This window comes from Nelusetta ayraudi, unplaced genomic scaffold (genome assembly GCF_046127955.1).
Source record: "Nelusetta ayraudi isolate G7.1 ecotype Tasmania unplaced genomic scaffold, CSIRO-AGI_Nayr_v1 ptg000002l, whole genome shotgun sequence".
Classification (NCBI taxonomy): Eukaryota; Metazoa; Chordata; class Actinopteri; order Tetraodontiformes; family Monacanthidae; genus Nelusetta; species Nelusetta ayraudi.
In genome coordinates, this window is record NW_027466052.1 from 7,468,363 (window position 1) to 7,492,947 (window position 24,585).

General features: G+C 44.1%; 3 protein-coding genes across 4 annotated transcripts in view; 1 reads left to right on the forward strand and 2 right to left on the reverse strand.

The window, feature by feature from the left end:
• Positions 1-24,585, reverse strand: part of LOC142884804 (large ribosomal subunit protein P2-like) — a 69,521-nt gene that overhangs the window by 38,474 nt on the left and 6,462 nt on the right. The gene's annotated exons all lie outside the window — the stretch shown is intronic.
• Positions 3,583-23,711, reverse strand: kif18a (kinesin family member 18A). Of its 2 annotated transcripts, XM_076020649.1 has the most exons (18): positions 23,552-23,711; positions 21,608-21,957; positions 20,201-20,358; positions 19,966-20,070; positions 19,465-19,575; positions 19,057-19,254; positions 16,176-16,352; positions 16,004-16,078; positions 15,807-15,907; positions 14,350-14,512; positions 13,849-14,013; positions 12,740-12,861; positions 11,976-12,259; positions 10,427-10,483; positions 4,866-5,208; positions 4,585-4,659; positions 4,262-4,359; positions 3,583-4,029 (listed from the first exon to the last, which is right to left on the reverse strand). In XM_076020649.1, exons 2-18 carry the CDS (start codon positions 21,930-21,932, stop codon positions 3,953-3,955), a joined length of 2,634 nt encoding a protein of 877 aa, XP_075876764.1. In that variant the 5' UTR covers positions 21,933-21,957; positions 23,552-23,711; the 3' UTR covers positions 3,583-3,952. The 2 variants fall into 2 exon arrangements, with proteins under 2 accessions (XP_075876764.1, XP_075876772.1); XM_076020657.1 differs by lacking the exon at positions 10,427-10,483.
• mettl15 (methyltransferase 15, mitochondrial 12S rRNA N4-cytidine) overlaps positions 23,652-24,585 on the forward strand; it is a 33,438-nt gene continuing 32,504 nt past the window's right edge. Inside the window, exon 1 of the mRNA XM_076020682.1 lies at positions 23,652-23,790. The gene's annotated coding sequence lies outside the window, so the exon portion shown is untranslated. The remainder of the gene's footprint in view (positions 23,791-24,585) is intronic.

Genomic DNA, 24,585 nt, shown 5'->3' on the forward strand with positions numbered 1-24,585 from the left:
CTGTGCAAATCAAGGGGTGTTTATTTGCGAGGCTACCTGCAGCACGCAGCTCGTTCTGCTGAGGATGAGTCATCGGCAGACTACATACGTTCGAGGCGGGCTCCGGATGAGCTCCTGGAGGAGAATGTTCGAGGGGGCAGCAGAACGCTGCCGAGCGCTTCACAGCTGTACTGATTTTCTGTCACATTGTTTCCCAACAGGAGACATTCGGCGGCGAGGGAAACTGTAAATCTCACCCCGGCCGTCGCCGCGGCACGAGGTTCTGCCAACAGTCATCCGGATCAACGCGAGGAGGCGGCTTTATTTGCTGCTGCGACTTGTTTCCCTTTGCAAGGTTTGTTTGTCGGGGGGGGGGAGAAAACCCACTTTCCCCGCCAAAAGATCTCGTCAAACTGCACGAAACTGCAGCCAGCATACTCATTTTTAAACTCAAGGCCAAGAGGAACGCCTTGAGAGCAGCCAGCAGCCAGCAGACAGAGAAAAACCACACTGCCTGCAGAAAGGTGGCGGCGTTCATTAGAAATAATAGTCATACAGTTGGTGATTTGTTCTTTTGATGGCAAAGCAAACACTCGTGATCGTCGTTGGTTCGCGGCTTACCTGATTCGGATCCACTGTGTCTGACGTTTGGTCCGAGTATCTCCCCACAGGCGCCTCAGTTTTGTCTTTTATTACGACAGTAGTTGTTTGCCCGCTCCGTAAGCTCCCAAATGTTGGCTGCGCCGGACACAAATGCATGGGGTGTAAAAAACAATCTCTCCTCGGTCCTGCTTTACATGACAAATCCAGGGTGCATCCCAGGAATTTCCATAACCTCCATTTAAATATTTGCCTTGAGCATCACGGGATGGAGGGGACGGAGGAAATGCAGCTCTTTTTTTGTGCCTCGGAAGGACTGAAAATGAAAAACCCTTTTAATTATCCAACCACCGCTCGTTTGACAGGTCAATTGTGCTTCATGGTTTCAGGAAGAAAAAAGATCCATCCGCAATACATCGATCCCTCATAAAGGAGGGACATTCTTGGCATTTGCATAATTACAAATCCCAACCACTTAGAGGCCCGATGTGTAACTTATCCAGTGTATCTATTGGCTCGGATGAGAAAAGACTTTTGTACCAAAGTCCTTCTGGGACTTTCTTACTATAATGGGGACGCCAATGAAATGCCCAAAGAGGGCTAGGCTAAATTAATGGGGGCATAGTCCAAAAAAAACATTGATTTTACCACCAGAAACATGTATTAAATGCGTACAATAGTACGCACTTATGATTGAATCTGTGCCGCCAAAACAGTAAACTTATATATAAATGAGTTTGCGCAGGGACATTCTATACCGCATCTGCTATCTGTCGCAAAAAGCTACCGTGGCCGCGACAACGCAGGTCATTGGTTGTTGGTAAATGGGGACGGGACATGTGCCATCTTTGCTTTGAATTCTCCATTTTAAGTGATTTGAGCAATCTGGCTTCTTATATACGGGCCATATTTGTACAGTTTCACTTGGATAAAGTCAAACTAAAGAACAAATCATCATTAGAAGTCACACTGATCGTCACATCCCAAAGAATGCAAAATTTGTCCTCGTCATTTGACCTCTTCCCTGAGGCAGTAGTGAGCAGTAGCAGGGCCGCACTCGGGAATCATTGGGTAATCTACCCCCAAACCCTCAAGAGCACCCTGAAACAATCCCTAGCAGGGAGGCAATGGGACAGTCTTTGGTACGACCTGGCTGGGGATCAAATCCATGACCTCGAAGTCTCTGGGCATTCACTCAGTTGCTAGGCCACTGAGCTGGAAGGGTCTGCAGTGGCTGGTCAACTCTCCACCAGCAGCCCCTTTGTGACATATTGCATAGTTATGCCAAGGTCACATTCTGCTCATTCAAGGTTGCATGAATCAGAAAGCTGAGTGTTCAACATTGGCTGGCAGCAGGATGAAGGTTGCACCTGATGACCAGCGGGCAATGGGTACACCAAACCATGTTTGAGCAAAATCTATGTAATCTATAAAAATGTTTTCTTTTTAATATGGTAAGTAACCACAATACATAGATATAACCAAAACCTTTGCTAAGCCCCTCCCTTAAACTGTTACTGTCCAATCTTAGGTTAGCAACAGCAGCTATGCAGAAGAAGTCGGACTTTCCTGTAGCTTAGCTTGCCTTTTCTTGTTTTTTTTCAACTAGCATAATGCCGGTTACCGCTGAAACAATGGCCAACCAAAGTTTATTCTGCTAAACCGTTTAAGTCCTTTATCTGGGAGAAGAATCAGTCGTGGCCTGCCCAAAACACAACCTCTGCCGCCATCCACTTCTTATCTGTTGTTCAGTTGGTTGGTTTTCACAAACATAATACACAGGTACTCATTAGTGTTTGCCTGCTTTATCTGCTTTCCGTGTTCCTGAGTGCTCACCACTGAAGGGTTGCGAGGTCGTTTCACCGCTGGACAAAAACACAACAGTTTGCTTGTGTGCGCCTCAAGGACCCCATCTAAGTAAATACGGCGCTTGCATTGGCGCTGTGACAATCAATTACGACTGCTGACTTTGAGGGCAAAATGCCATTTAAACTCGGTGTGATCTCTCGGCAGGACAAAAATAGAGTTGACAACTTTGTGACGCATTTGCGCGGAGACGTTATTCACTAACAAATCTCAACACATAGCATGTGATGTCTCTCAGGGAGGCAAGATAAAACAATGGGTCTGACATGATCTGAGATTCTACCTGCAGTTGCTAAGCAACACCCACTTCCAGCCTCTCCATCTGTCTCATTGGTCAGCGGGAAAAACGCACAAGGCGCCTCATTGGCTCAGAGAAAGTTAATAAACTTTAGCCAAGACCTGCCTCCCTGTGTGTGCATACACACCCTCTGCTGCCTCCGTCTCACACAGGCGCGAGCACACGCACGCACGCACGTACACACAACGTAGAGGATTCTTGTGAATGAGTGCCTGAGAGGGTGTCAGTGCTTGCGCAGTACAGTGCTGATATATGCATTGAGCTCCTGAGCTAAAAATAAAGATCACACTGAATGGGGTGCCACTGAAAGTTACAAGACTCAATTTAAAGTGACAAGTCGAGTCCCTCTCCAGACATAGCAAATCAGGTCCCACCCTCAGCCCAGACCTGGGAATTATTTCTCTGATGTGCGGTCCTTTGTAAAGAAACTCCAAAGAGAGCATGTCCCCCAGCAGCTCGTCACGTTTGATGGGGCTAAAAATGTAACACAGGAGAGTCTAAAAACAACACCGGCGCAAAGTGCAGTTTAGCAACATAGATGCATAACAGCGAACCTGATTGGTCCGCAGGTACCTTAGGCTGCCTATCCCCATTATTTATGTGGACTAACTTGATAAGTGCTCAGAAGAGCTTTGCAAGTTGACTTGTTTGCTTTACCATCTAATGTGTGTATTTATCATCGTCTCTACTCTTGCACCACTCAAAATTCACCCTTATTTATTTCAAGCCTTTAAGATGTCAATGGCTACCAGTTATTCAGGTTGGTTTAAGGATGTTTTTCCCTGTTACACTCCCGGTTGTATGCAAATGAACCAGAATCCTCACAAAGCAGCAGCTGAGACAAGTTTATATTTTTATTTTTTCGCCATTGTATTTTTCACCTTGTGTGCGCTGGCTCTGTCACTCATACTCATCACCGGAACAACTTGTAACTCCAACTTTATTGAACAACGCATTCACACGCCATACATTAACGCACAAAGATATTACACTACAGGAAGTGACATCGACTACACGACATTAGGCGGAGATGATTAAAAGAAAAAACACAAATAGCTGCGTAAAAAGGAGCCGCACGTTCATGACTCCACAAAACACTTCCAGAGACACAGACAGTCACCATTCACACAATGTAGTTTAGTTATGAATTTTAAAATAAATCTTAAAATCTATGGCAGACAAACAAGAACGACACATGTATATAATTGTTTATCTGTGGAAGGTTTTCAACTTGGATTCGTGTGGTCCACTCCTCACAACCCTCCTGGGCTTGTTCTCCTCAGATACTGGAAACAATCAGCAAACAGCAATCGAGAGTTCAGCGATATGTTCATTTTGAATATCGCTTTTTACTTTTTTTTTTTTTTTTTTTACTTTGTTTGAAGAATGAATATACTTTTCTACTTTTTTAATACTTCCTCAAACTAAATCAAATGATCTCTTTATATATTTATTTGTGTTTTTATGCTTAACTCAATAATACTTATTTTTCTAGTTCAATAGTTTGGTAGTAGGTACCTGTACGTTGTGCTCGCAGTGGTTTCCGGGACACTAAGGAGTCCTTCTTTATCCGCTTTGGGGCAGGAAAAGCCTGTGTGAGCTCCTCTTCAATGTTGCTAATGACAATATCCAGGGAAAAAAGAACGACAACAAAAACGGGTCAATCAGACCAAACCAGACAAGTTCATCATCACAATGTGAAGTGGCTTTGGGCTTTTTGTTGGCATTTAAGAGTCCAATATGGATGAAACCAGCTGTAGCTAACTAGTTGTAGACTTTATTACACATCATTACATCAAAAGCTCCAGTGAAAATGACAGTCGATTTAAGTGGCAATTTACCCGTCAAGTTTCCGCTTTGCTTGGGCAGCAGTCGTCCACCCCATGTAGGCCGGGTTGGCTCGTCTCATCTTTTGTCTGAGGAACAGAGTGGGATTCATTTTCCGGCGTTATTGAGGGGGGAAACGAGCGCCATAAAGTTTCTCAGAGAGAGAGGGACTGAACTCAGAGAGAACATTCTACACTCAGAGAGAGGGAGAGAGAGAGCGAGAGAGAGAGAGAGAGAGATAGAGATAGAGATAGAGATAGAGAGAGAGAGAGAGCGAGCAAGAAAACGCATTTACCTTTTTGTAGGAATCTGGCTCTGTCCGGTGGTCTCCAGTGGACAAAGTATCTGACTGGGAACGGAGGGGTCAGTGGACGGGGACTGTGGAGACGGGCTGAGGGTGCCGATTGTGATGGTGACGTTGCCGGCGGTCTGATCCTCCATGTCCATGACATCGAAGGTCATGTTGGGATCCCCTCCGGCGGCCTGAGCTGGTTCAGACGTGCGCTGCAGAGGCTGCATCCACCCCTTCAAGGCACCGGCCTGGGTCGCAGTTTGGCGGTTTTCTGGTGGCAGGCAGGCACTCAGGTTTCTTCGGATGGGCTTTCTGGGAGCAGGCTCGTCCTTCTGTGCTCCGTCTCCTGATGACACAAAGGGGTCAATGAGCATAAACAGGACCAAAATGTGTTAAGCATTCAAAATAAAAAAGCTTCATAACTTCTGAGGACCTCTTGTCTGGATTGTTTATCCCTCCATGTGGCAACCTTTGCACTAACTCTTACTTGCAACGCCTGTTTCAATATTTCATTTCTGAGACCAAGGAAATGGCAGGAAATCCAACCAACTTCTTGGCCGGGTCGTCGCTGTGCACGAGAACTGGTTCATTAAGCACTGCAGTGTGCATTCCATATGTTGCTTATGAACAAAACTGTTCATTGTATTGGAAGATGTATTTTTGGAAGTGCGATCCAATACTGTGAGAATGGAATCATTTTTGCCTTTGGTCGGCTAATTTTTGTTTCTGAATGATAACGGATAGAATTAATTTCCCATTTATTGGCCAATAGTTTATTGAGCAGGCCCAGTCCACTCGTAGTGTTTGCACAATCACACGCAATGTTAGCTTTCCCTGCGCTCACTGATTCACTGAACAAAAGGGGAGTCCTGTTATGGATGCGCACTTGAACTCATCAGCTCTGTCATGTTGGATTCAAGTATGGAAATGCATTTTTAACATTTAAAGCAAAGCATGTAGCTGGGTTCCCAAACTGAAGTTACTTCCCCCGTCTTCCTCTTATGGTATGGAAAATAACTTGCTTCAAACTGAATAAAACTTGGCACTACAACATGACTGAACTCCGTCAACTCTGCCTTTTAAAGCACTGCGTGGATGTGCCGTTGTTGCTGCGGAGGATTATGTGTCACACACTGGAAGGACAGTGGCAGACTATCCCCCCCCCCCCCCTCCAAGGCCAACAGCGTACTCTTCAGCAGTGGCCACATCTTCTGCTAATAATAAAAAAAACAAAACAAATCCTGCCAATTAAATCCACACAATAAAGTAAAAAAAAGAAAAGCAAAAGCACCTAGAATTCATAAAAAAAAAATCCCAGTTAAACCCAGTTGTAGCGGCTCCGTTTTTTTGTGTGTGACCTAAATGTAGACGACAAGTTCTCCGATACTAAAAAAAAATACCAGTAAATAATAGTAACAACTTCAAGCTTTAAAGTTGCGTAAACGTGGAGGGTGTTCACGGAGGGGTTATTGTAATTTGCGACCCTACTTCAGGCCTGATTGCCGATGGCGGCGGACAAGAGCGATGAGCTGGCGGTGCGGTATGATTAGCGTGCCTCCCCGGCGCTCCGTCTGGGGAAATAAGCCCATGTCTGTCTAATGTCCTCTGGCTGCCGCAACATTTGTTCCGGGTTACATGTAAACTAAAAAAGAAAGGAGAGCCGTGGGAATTCCAGGGTGGAGGGCCAGGAATTTGCTGTTGGCGGCGCGCTTGGCCGACCCGCTGGGCGCAGCGGGCGCGCTGCCGTCGGAGGTAAACAGCGGCGCGAGGCTGCGGCCCCGCGAGCTCATTAGAATGGCCGGCCAGGGCCCCGAGGAGGCACCTTAAATCTGCTATGAGCAGAATGTTGTTGTCATCATTCCGATGGAACCATGTTTCCATGAGAGCGCGACCTGGCAAAGGCGGGGTACATTCATGCGCCATGATTTATCTCCGTCCATAATTTGTTTTATTATGGGAGCAGCGCACATGAAGCAGGACGAGGGGAGTCGCCGGTGTTTACATTCCTCGCCTCTGAGTCGGCTTCCAATTCCACTTTCTTCCCTCTCTTGGTTATTTTCTTTTGGAGCGTGTGGCGCGAATGCATATTTCTTCCGCGAAGTTCCCAGTGACCACTTTGGTGGGGATGAATTAGCACCTGCTCCAGACTGGCGTAAACAAATGACCCAAGAGCCATCGGTTATTCCCGCAGCGATCCGCTGCTATTATATACAGTGCAGCCGATGAGCTCACAGCAGCGAGGACTCGCTGCTCGTTTTGGAGACGGTGCCAGGAACCTGGCGCTCTTTTGTTGCAAACCACAATACGTCGGGTCCGATGCCGGGATTGTTGAGGATTTTAGACCTGGGGTATTAAGCAACAAGCCAACTACCCACAGCTGGAGTCCTCCTGTTTCACTTTGATTTCATTAACTTGGATGGCACTTTCACACTGTCTTTGCTTACACTCACACTGTCAAGTTGTCTATACTGCTCCAAGACCAGAGCCAGACACTGAATATTGTTAAACTCTACAGCTTCATTAAGAAAGTGCTTAAAAAAAGGTTTGCACATAGGTATGTTTTTATTTAATGATGATCATTTTGAAGTTTTTTTCATGTTTCCTAACTATATGCTTGAATAGGCTTTAAAGATGACATTGAATAATAAAGAACAAGATGAATTTTCATCAAGTGTTTTTTTTCTTGAATAAGATGCCAAGCTATCCACAAATACCGGCTCTAAAAAGCAGGGCTGGTTCTGCCAGGCAGAATGAGGTTAGATCACTTTGTCTGCAACACATTATGAACAGCAGTGCAATCACGGCATTTCCTGCAGAGGTATGCTGGGTGTGGAGGAGGGGGGTGGGGGGTTGGGAGGGCTATAAATGGAAAAAATGCCAGCGCATAAAGGAAGTGGGAGCACTAAATCAAAAGGTGAAGGATTGATTTATGCATTACCCTAAATATCAAAAGGCAATATTTAGCAAATGTGAGTCAGACTTCAGACGGCGCACCGAGAGAGGAGACGATGACAAATAGCCCCTTTCTGTTGTAGAGGAGTTGTCCCTCGCAATAAATGGCAGCAGAGTTCCTTCAATCACATATTTTTGGCTTGTAGAGGATTAATACATGCATGAGTTGCTATTTCTGGTGGAGGCTGCACTGAATTAGGGTCGCCTGGTTGCTGCTGCCTGTTTTTTATAGCGCGCCTTTTCTGGTTGGTGGAGCAGGGGAGTTTACGTCTGTTGACGTTTTTCCCTGCCCTGCTGTGGATCTGCATTTTCATGAATGAAGCTCAAGAGGGATTGGGGAGGGTTAGATGCTAGACAGACAGAGGAAAAACATTTGAGGGTGGGAGGGGAAAGAAAGGCAGGGAGGAGGGGGAGGAGAGGGAAGGGAGGGAGGAGAGGGAGGAGGAGGAGGAGGAGGAGGAGGAAGCCAGACGAACAGATGTTTGAAGCAGAGGGGACAGCACAATCTCGGGTGGAAAAAATAGATGAGAAGTGAAAGGAGGGTGACAGAGAGGGAATGTAAAAAGTCCAAAGGAGCGCTGGGATGCGGCTGAGTGAGGAACATAAAACCGCGCTGCTATAAATAAATGCATGTCTGAGAACGCTACGATCCACACTGAATCATAAAGGCAAAAAAAAAAAAAAAAAAAAAATCTGCCTTCCGAGGGCTCCGTTCGCGAGCACGAGGCGGAGTGCAAAGAGTTAAACTCCCTTCCCCAGAACCCCAACCCTCTGTGAAAGCGGCAACATTTGATTGGCTTTGCGGCCTGCAGGGTGGAGCCTTGTCCAATAACACGCTGCAGTGACTACCACTAACATCCGAGGGAGCATCGAGGGACTGGCGAACGACGTCAGAGCACTTTGTCTGAAAACAAGCTCCATTCATTAAGACACAGGTGATGCTGTTGTAAAAAAAAAATAATAAAGAAAGAAATAAACGCGGAAATCACAGTGTGAGTGTCGATATCGCTGCATGCATTTGAAGGTGTTGTTTTTCAGCTCCCCCTCCCCTGCAACCCCCCCCCCCCCCGACCCCCCCACCCGAATGAAATTAAAATGTGCGGCCCGGATGTTAGGATGCGAGTGCTGACTAAAGCATGAATGAAAGGCGAGTGTTGGATTTTAACAGGAGGCCGTGGCAGTGATCTCGCTCAGGACTGTTGTTGAGTTTACACCTGGATGGGGTGACAACGTCACACAAGCACTTACTTCATAATTCAGCTGGGCCGTACATACAACTGCTCTTTATTTCACAGATTAGGTTCATGACATCATGTTCAAATAAACTTTGATTTTTTTTCTCTCTCCAACACACAGCTTTACTGAAGGGCCGTGTGTGTGTCACAGGGCTAAAATGACATATCCAATTACAGACTGGTCTTTGCACAGCTAACCAAACACGTCGGTGCACGGGTGAATTAAACTAATGAAGTGAAAAGCACGGTGGCCCGACCAGGTTCTCTGCGGACGGCAGAAGGTCGTCTGCCGCGTGGAGAAGGTCACCAGACGCAGTCAGCAAAATTCTCTTTGAGCTTCTGTGTCGTTCTTTGTTTTTAGGACTCACACCTCTTGCATGTAATAGATGTCGCCCCACTATGAGGTACAAGAGCCCCTGCTTGTCTTGGGTGGCCAGAGTTCCTCCCTTCCCATGTCACACAGTTCCATGTTATGCTCCTTTAGTCTGTGATCGCTCATCTAACTATAGAATATAGGAGAGTTTCCAAATAGCAAATAAATATTGTTGTGATCGATTATAAAGGGTGAGCTAAATAAATTAATAAACCACTCATGTCCCATTTTGTTGAATGTAATCTTTAAAAAGGCATTTTGATGTATGTAACCAAATAAAAGTTGTCAATATTCAAGTTGACTTCCTGAAATAATACTTGAAAAAATACACTAAAAATAAAAGTATAAGTGAAAATCCACAGCCGTGGTGTGGTGACAAACTCCCCTGTGTTTTATTGTTTTGTTTCCATTGAGGGAACCTCAGGTCAAGCAGCATAAGCTTGTTTCCCCCCCCGCCCTCTAAAAGTTAGATTTCCCACAATATGTTTCAATGAACTGTGGACCACCTGCACTATATGTCATTACAACCCATTTGAAATGTAATATTTCACTGAGGTTTTTGTTTTACATTCCCCTGAAGGTTTCCTGTGTAGCGCTTTCCTTTCATAAAAGTGCCTGGGAATTCACATCATTCCGTCATTTAAGGCTCGGCCACGACAGAATGTCTGCGGCGCGTCTGTAAATCAAATTATGTTACGTTTTTCTAGGATTTTACAGCGCACTTTTAAACTCCGAACAAGTTCTCCCCCACACTGGCAACGAAAACGTGTGCGGAGCAAATAAACAACTGCACCAGAAATGAGAGACGCACAAATAAATAAAAAGCTGGCAGCGTCTCTCCAACTGTGTTGCTCGGGTGTGATGGATTGAACCAAACGTGCCAAGTGGAGGGCGAATAAGTGAGTGGGGGGCAGGAGGGATTATCAGGAATTCCAGGGTTTTAAATTAATGACCACAGTATATTGGCATGACGAGAGAGAGAGAGAGCGAGAGGAGAGATTTACCTTTCACTGGTGGAGCAGCGTTACACAAAAGTGCTCTTTTTGTTCGTCTCTCTGCACCTGAGAGAGAAAAAAATAACCCCCAAAAAACAAAGAAAAAGATCAGATGGAGTAATAAGTAATAAGTGCATCGACATGGAGTAACAATCATGTGGAATTCGGTGTTTTTCCAATGAAAAAGTTTACAATGCCTCTAGATTTTCTGTGCTTGTAAACAAAGAGATTCCTGATACTTGTCATTACTGGATTCCTGCATTCAAAGTATTTATGAGAGATTCCTCCCCGAAACTCAGCTCACTGGCATTAAAAATGTCATCAAGGCAGTAACGAATTTGATTCAGATATTCCACCAGCTAATAAAACCGTTATTCCTCTTTAACCAAAAGATAAATTACGAAAGCTTCTCTCGCACTGCGCGCAGCGTAACGTGGCAGTGGAGGAAAATTGGGTCATCGGAACGTTTTTGAGCCCCTTATATTGAGTCCCACAAAAGTCTGACTTTAGCAGCCTCATTAAAAGGTGGCCAACTGTTTTTTTTTTTTTGCGTTCCCGAAATTTAATCTCAATACCTAAAACGGGCCAGTAGGAGGAGCGAGGGAGCGGCGCAAAGTTCGCCACGAGGGGGAAACAAAACACACCGACGTCGCAAGGCGACTGGCTTTGGCACGTGGCAGACGGTCCGTTGAGGCCGGCGTGTGCACCGCGGTGCCAGGTCACACAGAGTTGCTATCTATCCCCTTGGCTGCTGCCAGCAATTGGAGAGACATGGAGTTTGGTATGTATATTTTTGGGGGGTTTTGCAAGCCACAGAATTTCCCAAATTCAATCAGATAAGCTTCTTGCTATCCCAGTCAGCTGGAGGAAGGACTGCTTTTCTCTTTCAACGAGAAAGATGTGGCAGCAAGTAAGCCTCTGTGCGCCGCTGCACCTCAAAAGTCAATTTCAATTCAAATGTGTTGCATCGGGTTTCGATAAAAACAGGAAATAGCCATTTAAACGTGCGACATATTCATGACGGCAGACAGCCGCGCGCGGCGCTTGGCGGCTGCCGGTCCCAGAACCAGGCGTGTCTGAAGAAAACATTCTGCATGTCTGATGAATAAATGCAAACACTGATTTAACGGAGTGGATTCACTCACTGCACAGGCTCTCTGTCTTCAATTAACTCTGGGAGGGGAGGGGTGAGACTGTTGCATGCTTTTGGTCAGGTCATTTAGGGGCGAGAGGGCAAATCTATTAAATCATTGGGATAATCAGTCAACTTGCGTCAAAGATTTTATGGATATTCTTCACTGGTGGGTGAAATGACACTAATGACTTAAATGGTTACCAGACTATTTAATTAGGAGAAAATGACTTGATAATGTTTTCTATATAAAGTCATTTGTCAACTGCAGCAAAGCTGTCTTGTAAAAAAACAAAAACAACTCATACTTCGGAATGTCAGTCAAACATGGACAGTTGCTGCACGTCATCTGCTGTGCACGTCTAAGATAATAAGTGGCGAGCAGTAAATGCACCACGGGCAACAAGTGCAGGACTGACGACTTACTGCAGGGGCTACTTGTGTGGTAGAGCAGATGTGAGAAGGACAGCATGGGTGCCAGCTCGCCACCATGCTGGGCGCTTCCTCCGGCATCCCTCTCCTGCGACTCCTCTTCAGTCCCGACACCTTCTGGCTGATGGGCCTCCTGGTCGGCCCAGACCACAGCCTTTTCTCTCAGCACCAGGTTCTTCACTTCGTGATAGTCTGTCACATCTGCCGGCGAGACGAGTCCGGCCCCGTGCGACGACGTGTAGCACCGGCTGTATGCTGGCAACATGATGTTGAGCATTCTGAAAGGCAAGGGGAAAAACATTACAGTACGTTGGGTCACAATTAATTGAAAATCTTTTTAGATGGGTAGTTAAATCATTATAACAGTGTAGTGGCAGGAAAGAGAAATTCACCTGCAGATACTGTGATGGTCATAATATACCAAGAACAAGTTACTTTTAAACAACTTGTTGAAAAGTTGAAATGTGACCCATTGGAAGTCAACTGAAAGTCAGAGGATAAATGTTTAGGATGTTTTTTAATGTGAAAATGGATCACATTGGACCCTCAACATTATTTAAGGGTTAAATAATGTGTTCCTTGCACATTTTCCATTGTGAAATTTAGGTTCTCAGGAAAATTTGCAGCTTATCAATTGATTGTTAATTGATCGATAAGGTCAACAAACTAACGATTAATTAATTAATCGATCATTTGATTCCCTAAATTAAAATACAAACAAACAAAATCTGAATAAAAGCAGTGTGTCACAAACTTACTTCTGCATGCGCTTATACTCCTGATCCTGCAGCGCAGTGAGGTTGACCATGTGCTTGTTGTGCAGCTCAAGATCGTGCACCTGCAGCTCCAGTCTGTGGCAACGCAGGTCCCTTTCCAACGCCTGAACAACATGGAGAGAATGACGGTCAGCGAGGTTGCACAGCAAGACTCAGGCTGATTAAACAGCTCTTTGAATTAGAGACAAAATTAGAGGAGACAAAAAGGGTTTAGCAGGTCAGTGCCAAGGAGAAGATGCAAAGACTGCTGTCATCCATGTTTCATTCGGAGGGAGGAGAGGAGAGTTTAAAATAAAGAACTCTGACGTAAGGAAACTACAAAATAACAGAGAGAACATTTGACCGGTGCGTCATAGTACTGGGTCAGTTCCTGGAAGAAAGGATAAAGAAGAAAAAAAAAAAAACATGGCCATGGTTTTAGCTAACTGGCTGCTGTGTGAGGGATGAGTAAAAGGCTATTGATTTATTCTCTTCAGTGATCCACGAGTGAGCTTGAGAAATAAAATGAGCACGGTTCTAATTACTGGGAGAACAGATGGGAAGAAAACACAGACAGTCACGACACCAGCAGAGAGACAGCCTACCTTCCAAAATAAACAAACAAAAAACACCAAGCAATGAGTTTTGAAAGATGTAACCCACGTTGTAAAAGTTTGGTTTTTTTCCCTCCCTACGCCGGGACCGCGCTCGCTTGACTCACCGAATTAACAGAAGCTATGTCCTTCTGTCAACAAATTGTTATTCTCAATTTCATGTCGCTCGTTGGCTCGACTGACCCGCAGTCCAAAAAAAAAATAAAATAAAAAATAAATAAATAAATAAATAAATGAATAAACACAGAAAAAAACTGAAAAAACTATTCACATCATTAAAGACATCGGAACAACTTAGCTTTGTATTTAAATAGGCAAACTCAGTGCAGTTCAAATGATATAAAATACACAGCAAATCCAATTGAGAAAAAAACACTCATTAGGAGAAACAACAAGGTTCACTGTCCAGTTTTAGAGATTGTGAATTTGTTAGTCACAACAGAAATGCACACGCTTTCCACAGCTATTGCTATGAAAAGACCAACGGGACGCTCTTACCGCTGAGGTCTGATCGTCCGACTTCAGAAGCTTGATTTGATTCTCGACGCGATGAAGCCAGCCGTCATTGTCCAGGAACTGGGTCTCTTTCTCCTTCAGACGCGTGCGAATGGACTGCTGCTGCGCTCGTAAGCTGGCAATTTTCCGCTCATACTTGCAAGTGGCCTACAGGAAGCAGCGACGCCGGAATGAACATTTGCTTGACAAACGCCCAAGTGGTACAATAGGTCCGCTAGGAATCAGCGGTGAGCGCACACAAAAACAATCCAAGTGTATTTATTGAAGAATATATTGGTGGTTTTCATTAAAACAAGATTCAGCATCTGTCTCAGGAGGACAGCAAGGTCTCCGCATTTAAGTTTTGGTTGAAAGTTCAATATGACCCCTTCCTGGAGTGTCATAAATGAGCAGCTAAGACAACCACAGAGGGCAAATTGATGACTCAGCAGCTGCTTCCGCAGGGATGTTGGAATCTGTGTGTAGCAGTGTCAGCGCTGGTACCTTTTCAGTCTTCTCTTTGGCACAGAAGCATTGGACCTGCAGGTTGTCCTCCTCGCAGTAGCGCTGGCGCAGCTCATTCTCCTTCAGCTTCCTCTCCAGATCCAGCTGTTCTCCCCTGATCTGGGCCCGGTTTGAGAAGATTTGCTGCAGAGCTTCTGACACCCTACCGGGAGAGGGAGGGAAGGAGAGGGAGACTTTGTCACACTTTCTTGGCTCAGCTGAACCCAACTGGCGACAGCGAGTGCGCGCACGCACAAAATAAAACACCTCAATCATCAGCGAGATCCCAGCAAATTAGCAGACGCAAAATATTTTACTCTGTGTTTGGTGACATAATGAACCTTTCGCTAATATACTGAGGAGGGAGGCCAAGGCTAAACTGACATATTTAAAATGCTACTCAGCAGTTAAAAGCAATTAAAATGTTTAACTTATTGTCCCCGGTTGGAGTTAATGCCTGGGTCAATATATGAGTCATGTAATTAACCTTTTAATAATCAGCCTGCACCCAGATCGGAGCAGGATGTGCGTTGCAGTCGAAGCGAGAGGAGAGGCACGCAGGTAAATAAGACTGGAGAGCTGTCGCTGAAATGTGACTGCACTCCTCAATGTAACTCCAGTGACGTAGGAGACGCTGTGGCCTTGCTAGACTGCTGAATTTTTAATACTGTGAGAAGCGTGCAGCTTCTATTCAGAGCCTCTCACTGTGCGAGTTGTGAATTCTGATGCCAGTGAATGAAATGTGTGGGACTGAGACTCATTCAGCTTTTGTCCCCCGCCCCTAAACCAAATACAGACGCTATTGAATGCCTTAAAAGAGCGAGACAGAGTGTGAGGAAGTGTGTGTGTGTGTGAGAGAGAGAGGATGAGAGAGAGAGAGAGAGAGAGAGAGAGAGAAGAGAGACAGAAAACAAGATGGAAGTGTTGGATTACATTTAGGAAAAAGAAAAGGAATGTGCTGTCACGAGAATCTTTATAAAAGCAGCCAAAAAAATGAATGAGCCAAATTTAAGTACCTCTTTACATCCACGCACCTTTGTGTAAAATTAGTATCAGTTTCATCAAGGCCACGACTGCTAATGTTTTTAAGGCTTAGCTTTTTTTGAGAATCAGCTCAGCTAGTTTTCGATCTAAAAATCTATTTTTTGATACAAGGATCGACTACGGTGAGATTTTAATGAAAGGCAAATAATGAATGTGCAAAAAAAGAAATATTGTCCCGCCTGATTAACACAACAATCACTAATAGTACTCGTCCTCATTACAGATATTATTACTAACCTTAGATATGAATGAATAAGTCAGTGTTCATGAATATTTGATCATGTGGCTGCTGTATGCAGGACCGGATGCAGTGAAGAGTTCAGTGTGGGGGTCTTCAGGTATGGAAATACCCCGAGCAGCTGTTGTTGGCCATTCCATTAATGGCACATCTGAATGAATTTAGTATTGCTTACTTTTTGAACTCTTCTCGCCGCTGTGACGAGACAGCGCTCGAAGCACTCGGCACCACAACCTTCTCCTCATATTCCTTCAGCTTCTGCTTCAGCTGCAGGATCTGAGGGGGTCAAACACACATTGGAATTACGGTCGGGAATCAACGGCAAGTGCCATTGAAGTCATTTCTTTAAAAAAAAAAACCATGTGCAGTTACCTCTTGCCGCTGTTTCTCACACACGACTGCGTATTGGCCGATGTGGCTGTCCAGGCTGACGACGTTACTCTTGACCTGGTGAGGAAGGGGACGCACGTGTATCATCGTACAAAGAAATTGTTTAATCTATAGAGAATTGATAACCACAGGACTCCACGACTTTAATACTGACTGAAGTCTTGATTTCCTTGGCCCGGTTGGCATACTTCAGTGTGTTGAGAGTGTCGTCGTACATCTTGGACGAAGGACTGACATTGGCAATCATCACCGTACTACAGTTGCCGCCCAAGGAGTCTTTGAGTATCCGTGTCAGCTTGCTGTCTCTGTACGGTATAAAGGTCTTCTTTTTCTGCAACCAGACAGAAAACCATACGTCGGCCATCCAAACGAAACCCTTGCAGATATTTATGTCCCCTCCTTCATTGGATGCAGTTTGAAGTGACTCATAAAATATGAAAACCTCTTGTGGGTTTTGATAATCTGGCAAATGACGACTTCTGACAAACACGACATAAATCAGAATAAAGGAATGTAAAACTGCGCTAGCGCCGCGGTATGCGCATGAACATTATTGTGGGGTGTGGCTTAATGCCACTTCCTAACCAGGATAAGCTGCAGCTTAGTCAGATTACGCTATTCAGTGGAACCAATAAACCAAATGGGGTATAAAATTAAGCATGAAGAGTTCATTGCAGGTGTTACAAAGCGGAATAGGGAGGGACACAACAACGTGAGCAGTTCACTCTCACATGACAACAAGAACATATTGTTTTTGGTAAATAATTTGAGAGCTTTCAAAAACAGTTAAGCGTGAAAGTTGCACAAGACGCTGCCGTTACGAAATGTGTTTTGTCGTTGTGTTTAATTACAACTGACGTGGTGCTTGAAGTGTAAGTCAGTGTTTTTGCAGGCTGAAGACCCAGTAAAAGCAGCCAGCGTTTTGACACGGTTCAGTCATTAAAAATTGCATTCAATTAAACTGCAACTGCTACCGCAGTGAGTCACCATCTCATGGGTATTTAGAGCCCAGAAAGTCAAACAGAAGTTATGTAAAAAAAAAAAAAGGGGGAAAAAAACAGCGTAAAAATGAACCAGGATTTGCAGCTGTTTTCAAGCATGTTTTCTTGGAAAACGGGACAGATCGAGGTTTGTGATGGTTCAAGGAAAACAGAAACTTTGAATTCATTAAAATAACATATACACAAAGTCAGCTGTTGGCATGTGAGTAAAGTTTTGCCAAATCTCATTTTCAACCTTCAACCATGAGGTCAAAATTTTCAAGCATTTGTTTGGAAACTGGATTACACAAAGAATTATGAATAGTTATGCCCCCCCCGCCCCCACACACCCTCCCCAAGGGCTGGGTTTTTGGCAAGGACAGCATCACTGTGGGAAAGCAGCAACTGAGAAACAGTGAGCTGTCTTGGCAGAGGTTGGGGTCCTTTAAGTGCTCATTCTGTTTGATTGGTCTTCATCATTCTGTTACTAAAATAAGACGCAAAAACAGAGCAATGGAACGTCTGTATCTTAACATTGCTGAATATCCCAACGTCTGATAATGTCTGTAATTGTAAATGACATTCAGATATTCATGAAATAAGATACATCAGTAAAAAGAAAAGTGAAACAACACAGAACAATAAAAAGGATTCCCTTTGGTCAAGATTTGAAAATACAAAGAGAAACAAAGCTTTTAATTGTGATAGGAAAGAGCGACCATGTTTGGATAAAGGCCTTAACCAAATGACTGCAAATGTATCCGAATTGCCAGAGGCAAACCCTGTTTGGAGGATAGCTGTACAAGAGGGAACAGCAAAATAGAAGCCACTGACACTCAAATATATGACTTATTAGCCCGGACATATGCAGGGAAATAACTCTCAGTAGGCTGTGATCGCAACAAGAATTGCTTGCCTGCCACTGGTAAATACGGGAGCAGCAAAAACCATGGAGACGGGCCTAGAAGCAAGTGTGGATAAACAGCAGCACGTCAAACTCCAGACTACGGGAGCGTACGGCGCGGCGAGGAGGGTATCATTTCAACACGATCAAAGAGCTTGAAAAGAGGTGGTCTGCAGAGGACATATTGAGTTTCAACATGGCGGTGGTGCGCTTCCTAAACACATGCGACTGCCTGCGACTCGTCCTCGGAGCCTGGTGTGTAAAGTGAGACAACGGCTCGCCGGGTTAATGTATGCAACTGCAATGAAATAATACCCAAATACTCGCCCGCTCTTCCACTTTCGAGGCTCTGTCTCTCATACGGTGGCATTCTGTTATTACTCTACACCTCCACACCATGATGGTGCTTAGAAAAGAATGCACTGTTTTGTGCAGATTAAATTCACATTTGACTCTTATATTAAACACATAAAATTCAAGTACATGTGCTTTCAAAAACCTATGTAAAAAACTATTAACAAGCACCTTGTACGTGATCATCTGACAATGAACGTGCTTCGACTTGACAACGCCGTCATATGCACCCTTCAAATGTATGTAAATAACCAACGGCACTATCGGCAGAGATAAAGCCACGTCACCTAACAGCGTGTTCGTCTCCTGGGCAGATTTATCTCTAATTACAAGTGTCACTTACACATGTCACAGAAAAGTGAAACACTAGTCTCTGAAACTTGAAGGCTGTCTAGGAGGATCTATGCTTACAGTCTACGATCGGGCACCGTGGCAGTGGAGCGTAATGATCCGAGATAACTTGTTGGAAAGAAAAGCTGGCCCGCAAACTGCTGATCCGTGTCTCTGGACAATTACTCTACCGCCATGTTCATTAGATGTAATAACATGGACATGAACACTTCGTAATGACACGACTGTGCTGGGGTAATTTCCTCTCGTTTCCTTGGTAGGGACCCTTAAATGTACGCAAAACCATTACTATAACAGTTACTGCGACACTAATGCGTGCTCTGTGCTGTTCTCATGAGATTTTTTTTATTGAAAGAAAGAGAGAAAAAAACAATTCCCGTCTTTATTTCCTTGTTTCTGATAAGTCTCGGCATCTTCTAATAGGTGTATGAGGGCTATACACTTACCTTCGGGACAGCCAGCGCATTGATAACGTTCCCGAGGGCGAGGAGCGAGCGATTGATGTTGGCACCTTCCCGCAATCGTGCTCCTTTGGCATTGGTGGCGCTGGCTCTCTCCGATCCTGCCAGATCAATTAGGCTCATTTTGGCAATGCACACGTTGTGGTTTAAGCTGGCACTTTTCTCTTGCTGTTTCAAATATATCTGGGGGGAAAAAGAAAAAACAATTTTCAGACCTGAATATCAGAGTAAGTTTGATATCACCAAGTGAAGCCAGTGAGTAAACTGCTTTGTTTTTTGATGTTAAACACATTACTTTAAATTGGAAATGTAGGTACTGTAAGAGCTTCTATTTGTGTAGCTTCATGTTTATTAATAACCTTTAAAATCTGTTGTTACGCTGGATTGAAATACCTGAAATACAGCATGAGAGCGGGAAGAGGTGGCATTCATATCTGTGGGGTGCTGCGTCCTATTGCGATTGCCCGTATCCAAGGCTTCAAGAATATGCTCTGCAGACTTTGGCTTTAAAAAAAAGAAAGGAAACAGTGTGTGACTCAGTGAAAGGCATGATTTAAAAGCACCACGGTGGATTTGCACACCAAAAGCAAAAGAACAGTAAGGGGGATCGACATCACGCGCTGTATTAAATCCACCCAGGTTTCTTAAAAACACACTTTTAAACATCCACAAAGGTCTAATGCTTCAAGTCCACAATGATATATTTCCTTTGTCCCAATGATTGTAAATTTTGTGTTGTGACAAAATCCAAGCAACAAGTTATTTCAGTAGTCGTGTTGGATTTTGCAGTCGAGCACGAAACAGAAGTTTAGGCATGTCTAAATTTGAATACACGGCAGCAATATTAAGCTATTGAACGTAACCTGTCGGGAAATGAAGGTAGTTTCTACTAGCCTGATGGAGTGAGAGGCCCTGGATGACCACTCCTTTGGAGCCGTCCTCTCTGACAGCGAGGGGGCCGCCACTCGCCAGCAAGTCCCTGATCTGCTCGTTGTACACCTGAAAACGATCACAAGCAAAGCTGTAAATGTCGACCACTTCACACAAATGACGACTTATTTTTAAAAATGCAATTCATAGAGTGGTATGTATAGCACTAAGTCCATAAAGGTGTATTCACAATGTTTACCTCCAGATATGAAAATGCAACCGCGCACTCTTTCTCCTCCTTGGCACCATCGATGCGTTTGAAGAGCTCTTTCATGGTGCGGTACATGACTCCCGGGTCCGTTTGGGAGCCCAGCATGGTGTGTGTTTTGCCTGCTCCAGTAGCACCATAAGCAAACACTGCAGTAGAAATGAAGTCAAATTACCACAAAAGCTGACCGCTGTACATAAGGTTGAGGGCTCATGTCCACAACAATAATGATAAATGACGCATGTGCAATGTGTAACACGTCAAATTGGCTCACAGAGAGCACTTTTTCATGCTCATCACTTTTGTATGCATATTGAGGTGTACCTCAAAAATATGCATAGAGGAAATAGACCAGGCAACTACAAAATCAAGTATAACTTTTAAAACAAGTAATTGAGTTAATTCTATTAAAATATAGCAGCATAACAGCGTTGTGTTGAAGGTTATGAGGTGGGTGTTTTGCACGCACACAGCTTCTATCATCTGATCCACTAAATCATCAACAAAAGGATGATAAAGAGCAAAGATGACATTCCCAGTGCAATGCAGAGAAGTTCTAAAGCTCTACACACTTTGCCAGGTGAAGCTATGACTTCAGTTAAACTTCAGATATCCAGCATTTTTTTTTTGAAGGACCACCAAAGACCTTATCCCGAATCAGTTTCTAGTGCACAAAAAAAAAAATCTGACAACTATGCCGGCTTATAACATTGGAACTGTGCAGCGTGTGACTGATACGCAAGTAAACCCATGAAGCAGCCAAAGCAAATTAAGAGTGCAGAACAGCCAGTGGTTTCAATTGACAATAATGTGGCATGAGTCAACGACTCATGTTAATAAGAAATGAAATGGTGAAATTATGACTCATGACATGGAAAGTAATGCAAATGATGTTGCTCATCTGTGTTTGGTTAAAAAAAGGCAGTAAAAAAAATCAAATAATTGGAGCCACAAAAAGAGCAGCCACCTCAAGCCCCTCATTTCCCCCCAGATGCTTAGAAATTCTTTTTCAAGAGGAAGGGAATGATGAGGATGTGAAAAAAGACCCCTTTTTAAAGGAAGACTGTGCTTTGTTGGATTACAAAACAATTCATGGTCAATTCATTTTTTTTGGGCGCTATTGTTTTCTATGCGAGCAGTGAGCAAATATGGCTGGGACACTTAAACGTACAAAATTTATGTTCCATAAATGATATAACAACCAGATTCAAATCCCACAACTTTGTCATCCCTTTTATGGCACCCTAAAAAAGAGCTGTGAAGGGAGCTGTAGTATAGCCACCAGCCAGAAGCCTTTTAAGGTGGATTCAAACAGTAGTTCAACAACAGCAACTGCAGCCTCCACAACAAGTAGAACAGGGCACACAACATAAACACTCAACATTAGTCATCACTTACCTGTACAGTTACATCCATTCATCAGCCCATCCAATATTTCCTTTGTAGTGCTTTCAAACAATTCCACTTGCGTAGAGTTCTCGTCAAACACATGGTCGAAAACAAACTTCACGTCTTTATTGGCCCTCTGGTTGATGTTTCGGCTGCGAGTTTGTCCTTTTCGTGACCCAAAACACGATAAGTCCTCTTCCTTGGGGTCAAAAATGAGCATGTGGCTGTCGACCACTTGGACGACATTTCGACAGTTTTCTCGCTTCTCGTTGTCACTGGTTGGCCGCACACGGACAACAACCTTTACATGACTGCACACATCATTTTTTGCCATTGTTCTTCATCAGTATTGGGCGTTTCTGCAAATTCAGACATTGGTCAAGTAGTCGTAGTGTGTCCACAAACATTGCTGTAAAAATCAGTAAGATGCAGAATATCATGTCATGCAGACCACTGTATTGTTATGCCAAATTTCAGAGGCTAAGAAATTACAAAACTTAACAGACTGCGAAGCAATGACAAGATTCTTCATTGCAAAGTAAAAGTTAGGACGTGAAGGTCTTAATGACGATTTCCCTCAAACATATCGTCATGTTTCAGGACTGTTAGGGCACCAGTAACACAAACCTGGTAAAAGATTAAACTTATGTGTAATTTATGACGGATGACATGATTGCCGTCATAAGCAAATCATCATTTTATGCTCAAGCATTCACTGCAATATTGCTGCACATTAAATGCATTACTGGAGTAAAAGCTGGGGATTCCATTTCAACTCTGATCCACTGAATGTGTGACCACCTTTGACGCCACTTTGCACCCTTTTCTAGCAGGCGGGTCTTGGAGCAGAGCGTCGAGCACAGCAGCTGGACCAGTTGGAGCAAGGATTGCAACATTGCGCAATAATCACTGCAGTCAAGCCAACCAACAGTTGACCAAAGTGGTCCAGCCAGCAGACTTTCGATTTCTGCTAGCTTTGTGTACAGGAGGCAACGTAAAGTGCAACCATTGAGTGACAGATAGGAATTACCCCAAAATATTAATCTGAAATCAAGGACTTTAAAGAAAAACAAATAAATAAAAATACCATTTTTGGAGGAGTTTTATTTTGAAATGCTACATCAGAATTTTCTTAAATTGGGTGGGGGAGGTCTCCTGGGGTTGTGTACTCCCAGCCTGATGTGAAATAATCCAGTGACAACTAGGAATTTCTCTGACATACGAATCTGAACTAAAGTACAGTATAACCACAAAGTGGCCATTTTGGAAGAGATCTATTTTGAGATTCTACATCAACATTTTCTGAAATTGAGTGGAGGGTCTCCAGAGGTGGTATACTACCAGCCTGAAGGGGAATCATGTTGTTGTTGTTTTTTTTTTGTTGCAACCAACAGCGTTTCTTTAAATTTGCTATATGTTTAAAAAAAAAAAAAAAAAAAAAAAAAAAATCAGCTGTATACTTGTAATTTCTTACAATTGCTTCTTGTGAAGCAATTACCGTAATAACTGACATTACGGTAATACAAGTGCGTGTGTTGGCTCGGCCGCTTTTGTCCAACAGTTGCTTGGCCTGACTGCAGTCGATAATCAGTGTGGAGTCGCGGGTTTTTAAAGATAATAACAGTCAAACAAAACTTTTGCCAGGCTGAAACACTGGACATCGACGGGATGTGCCGCGAGCCCGCCGCAGTTGTTACAAATGTGCCCGCGTTAAATGAATATGGCTTAATGCCAGTTTAGCACAAAAAAAGTCCCACAACCCTGCTAGACTGATATTTTTTTTGCACATGTCAGCTTATACTATTTAGAGCCGAACGAAAACATGTAATGTCACAAAGACAAATCAGTCGTAGCCAACGTCACCGTGGTAGTTAGCTGTCGTGCTCTTTCAAATGGCACGTTAGCTTAGCACCGACTTTTATAAAAAACCGTCCTTCAGACAACTGCTCTTACCTTGCAGTGGTATTGTATTTAGTCGCCGTTGTTGTGTTTACAGTCTCTAGTAAACATTTAGCGCAGGCTACATCAATACGTTAGCATAGCCACACAGCGCCAATATTTTCAAAAACATGCCCACTTCCTCTGCCGCTGCCAGATTGGGTGTGAGTCACGCCGCGTCGGGCGGAACGTGATGACGCACGGCGTGACGTTCCTCTGCTGTGGGCGGAGCCACGTATGGCGTCCACACTACGGTAAGCTGCAAACCTTGGTGCTATCGACACTCGTCCCACCGCCTCGCTGCCTTGGCCGTTTTAACGGTTGCCTCACGGTCACCGTCAGCATGGCGTGTATCTATGTGTCTTGCTTATGACACACGTGTCGCTGATTTTGCGACCTCTGTGCAAATTGCGACGTGGCAAGACTTGTCCTCCAAGTGCCTGCGCCGATACAAATGTCAGGGCTTCCGTACACATGTGACCGAGCACGGATGCGCGTTGTTGGGTAACCATGGCTGAATGCACCATTCAGTCACGATTTGTGCCCTGTGAGATGTGCCGCCGTATACGTTCAATGTACGCATACGATCCATTTCCACGGTATACGCGTGGCAATTTATTTATAGCAGCGTTCAATATTAAACCAATCAACCCGCGCTACTGATGATGGTGTATTGTTCCACGACACCATGGTAACACACGTCATGTAACACGCCTTTCATTTAAATATCCAACTTCATTAACCAGGACCCCAGCAGGTTATTAACCCTCTGCCCACCTCTAGCTGAGAGGCGAGCCGTTAATATGCCAGTCATTCCTCAAGATGTTGGCACAGAGATTGACAACCATCCTTCAGTAATAATAATCGATACACTCATTTCCAATGAGCTATTTATTGTCTGTATATTGTTAAACCAGTGCAAATGCTATTATGAAATGTAATACCTGCCAATATGGCTTCATCAAAGTTATTAGTTACTTGTCCATGACTAACAACACAAACATGCACCTGTGTTTTTTGCAGAACATATTTCACTTCTGAAGGACATG